This window comes from Triticum aestivum, chromosome 3D (genome assembly GCF_018294505.1).
Source record: "Triticum aestivum cultivar Chinese Spring chromosome 3D, IWGSC CS RefSeq v2.1, whole genome shotgun sequence".
Classification (NCBI taxonomy): domain Eukaryota; kingdom Viridiplantae; phylum Streptophyta; class Magnoliopsida; order Poales; family Poaceae; genus Triticum; species Triticum aestivum.
The window spans coordinates 129,927,851-129,930,089 of NC_057802.1; the positions used below are offsets into that span (position 1 = coordinate 129,927,851).

Below are 2,239 nucleotides of genomic sequence, written 5' to 3' on the forward strand. Positions count from 1 at the left end.
GGCCTATGACGGGATATGGTAATAGACATTGTATTTGCACACTTGGACAAGTTAAAACATCATTTTCGTGTATTTTACAACTTTAGGCACTAAACTGATCGCACAAGATAAATTAAGACCGTGATGTATTTAACTCTAGTAAACTCTGTTTCAGAGTCAGTCATAACGAAAATCTTGCATGATTTGCTCAGTGCTTCAGTGTCAGTAAGTGATTCCATAACCGAAAGCTTACATACATGCCAAAACATTCGTCGGCTTTATTATCCTTGCATAAACAAGAAAAATGCATGCCTTGATTAATAATTCGTCACGTGACCCACTTTGTACGCACGGCTCGTAGTGCACGTAGCGTACTGGCAGCTCACACTAGCCATTTCAAACCTTCCTTCGCTCCCGGCTCGTTCTCCCACGGCTATATATAACGCCGATGGCTCGGCACCAGTGCTCCCCTGCTTCCACAACCAACCAGTCCGGCGTCAAGTGAGCACTGACTGAGCTACCCATGGATCATGGCGGCGGCGGCAGGAGTAGCAGCCGCCTCCGGGACCGGCTGGCCCGGATGTTCCGTCCGGGCTCGCTGCTCCGCTCGACCTGCAACAACAACACCGCGTCGACCTCCTCTTCCTCCTCGTGCTCGGCCGCGGCGGGCGCGGCAGCCGACGGGGTGACTGCGTCCAAGCCGCCCCCGAGCTCCGCCTGCTCCTCCAGCCGCGCGCTCTTGCCCGCCGACTCCGCCATCTCCCGCGACAGGGACTCGTTCCTCACCTCTTCTCGCCGCGACTACGCCACCATCGTCGGCCGCACCGAGTCCTTCTCCAACGCCCTCGACCGCGTGCACCGCCGTGCCGGCGCCGCGGTGCATTCTCTGCCGCCTCCGGCTCGCTTCTCCATGCACGCGTCGCCTCTGATGGAGAGCAAGAAAAAGAGCCCTCTCCACGGTCATCGGCACCACCGCCACCGCCTCGGTGGCCGGGTCAAGGGCGACAAGAGCAAGAAGATGTTCTCCAACAACCCCTATGGCTTCAGCACCTCGGACACTGACGGCGACGACGTCTTCAGCAGCGACGCTGACGAGCGCAGCCGCAGCGACGCCAAGAAGGGGGACGCGGAGGCCTTCTTCTCCTCCTCCAGAAGCTTCTCCTTCTCCTCCGACTCCTCCGAGTTCTACAGCAAGAAGAAGAAACCAAAGAAGAAGTCCCCTGCCGCAGTGGCGCCCAAGCCGCCGCCGCCGCCGCCGAGAGCGAGGGCGAGGGGGCAGAGGCGCAAGAATCGCGTGGCGAGCAGCTGCGACACGTGCGGCGTGAGGGAAGGGTTCCGGCCGGTGGTGTCGGCGGCGGAGGAGCAGGTGCGCAGGGGGTTCGCGGTGGTGCAGCGGTCGCGGGACCCCTACGCCGACTTCCGGGCGTCGATGGTGGAGATGGTGGTGAGCCGGCAGATGTTCGGCGCGGCGGAGCTGGAGCGGCTGCTGCGGTCGTACCTCTCGCTCAACGCGCCGCGCCACCACCCCGTCATCCTCCAGGCCTTCTCCGACATCTGGGTCGTCCTCCACGGCGGCTAGCTAGCGATCTCACTGGCTATCCACTCACTCACTCAGTTATTAATCCAGCCCCAGGACGTTTCCTTAACTACCAGTAGGACTCTGTCATAATTAATCATGCTCTGCGTTCATGATTAGCTCCAACGATGTTCATCAGTTTGGTCTTAGTTTTAATCTTGGCTGTAACTGGCCGTGCGGTTCTGCTGTAATGTACTCCTAGTAGTAGTACTACTGTTCTTGGCTCTGACCCAGTGTGCAAAAGCTAGCTTCTGATTTGGAATTGGATTCAGATTTGGCCAGAGAGCGCCGTGGGTTTTGTTTGCTAGCTAGAGGAGCTGTACGATGTTTGATTTTGGGCGTCAATGATTTGAAAATCATGATGACACAGCAGAACTTTGGGTTTGCGCTTCCTCTGCCATGCCACCACTGCACTATTTAATCCTTTGTGTCGGCAAGTATCGTATTTTGCTCGGATGCTCGCCATGTCGAATTTAAAGATGAACAAATAATCGTTCATCGGTGCCTAGTAGATTATATTTGTGCGATTCATGTGGAAGTACGTATCATGTAGACTTAACCTTTTTGGAAGAATCAAGAATAACATGGTTAAACAATGAATAACATTTCACAAATAAAAAGAAGAACAATGTCTATTCACATAAGAAGTATAATTGACACACGAGAGGCTCCCCCGCGAGCGAC

The 2,239-nt window shown here is 55.3% G+C and overlaps 1 protein-coding gene across 1 annotated transcript; it reads left to right on the forward strand.

Moving 5' to 3' along the window:
• Window positions 1-429: 429 nt before the first annotated feature.
• Window positions 430-1,836, forward strand: LOC123074344 (transcription repressor OFP3). Its single transcript, XM_044497217.1, has one exon. It carries the CDS (start codon window positions 503-505, stop codon window positions 1,556-1,558), a length of 1,056 nt encoding a protein of 351 aa, XP_044353152.1. The 5' UTR covers window positions 430-502; the 3' UTR covers window positions 1,559-1,836.
• Window positions 1,837-2,239: the final 403 nt, after the last annotated feature.

What these genes read in the sequence shown, in the direction of transcription:
- LOC123074344 (XM_044497217.1), top strand. Translation starts at nt 503, where the DNA reads ATGGATCATGGCGGCGGCGGCAGGAGTAGCAGCCGCCTCCGGGACCGG.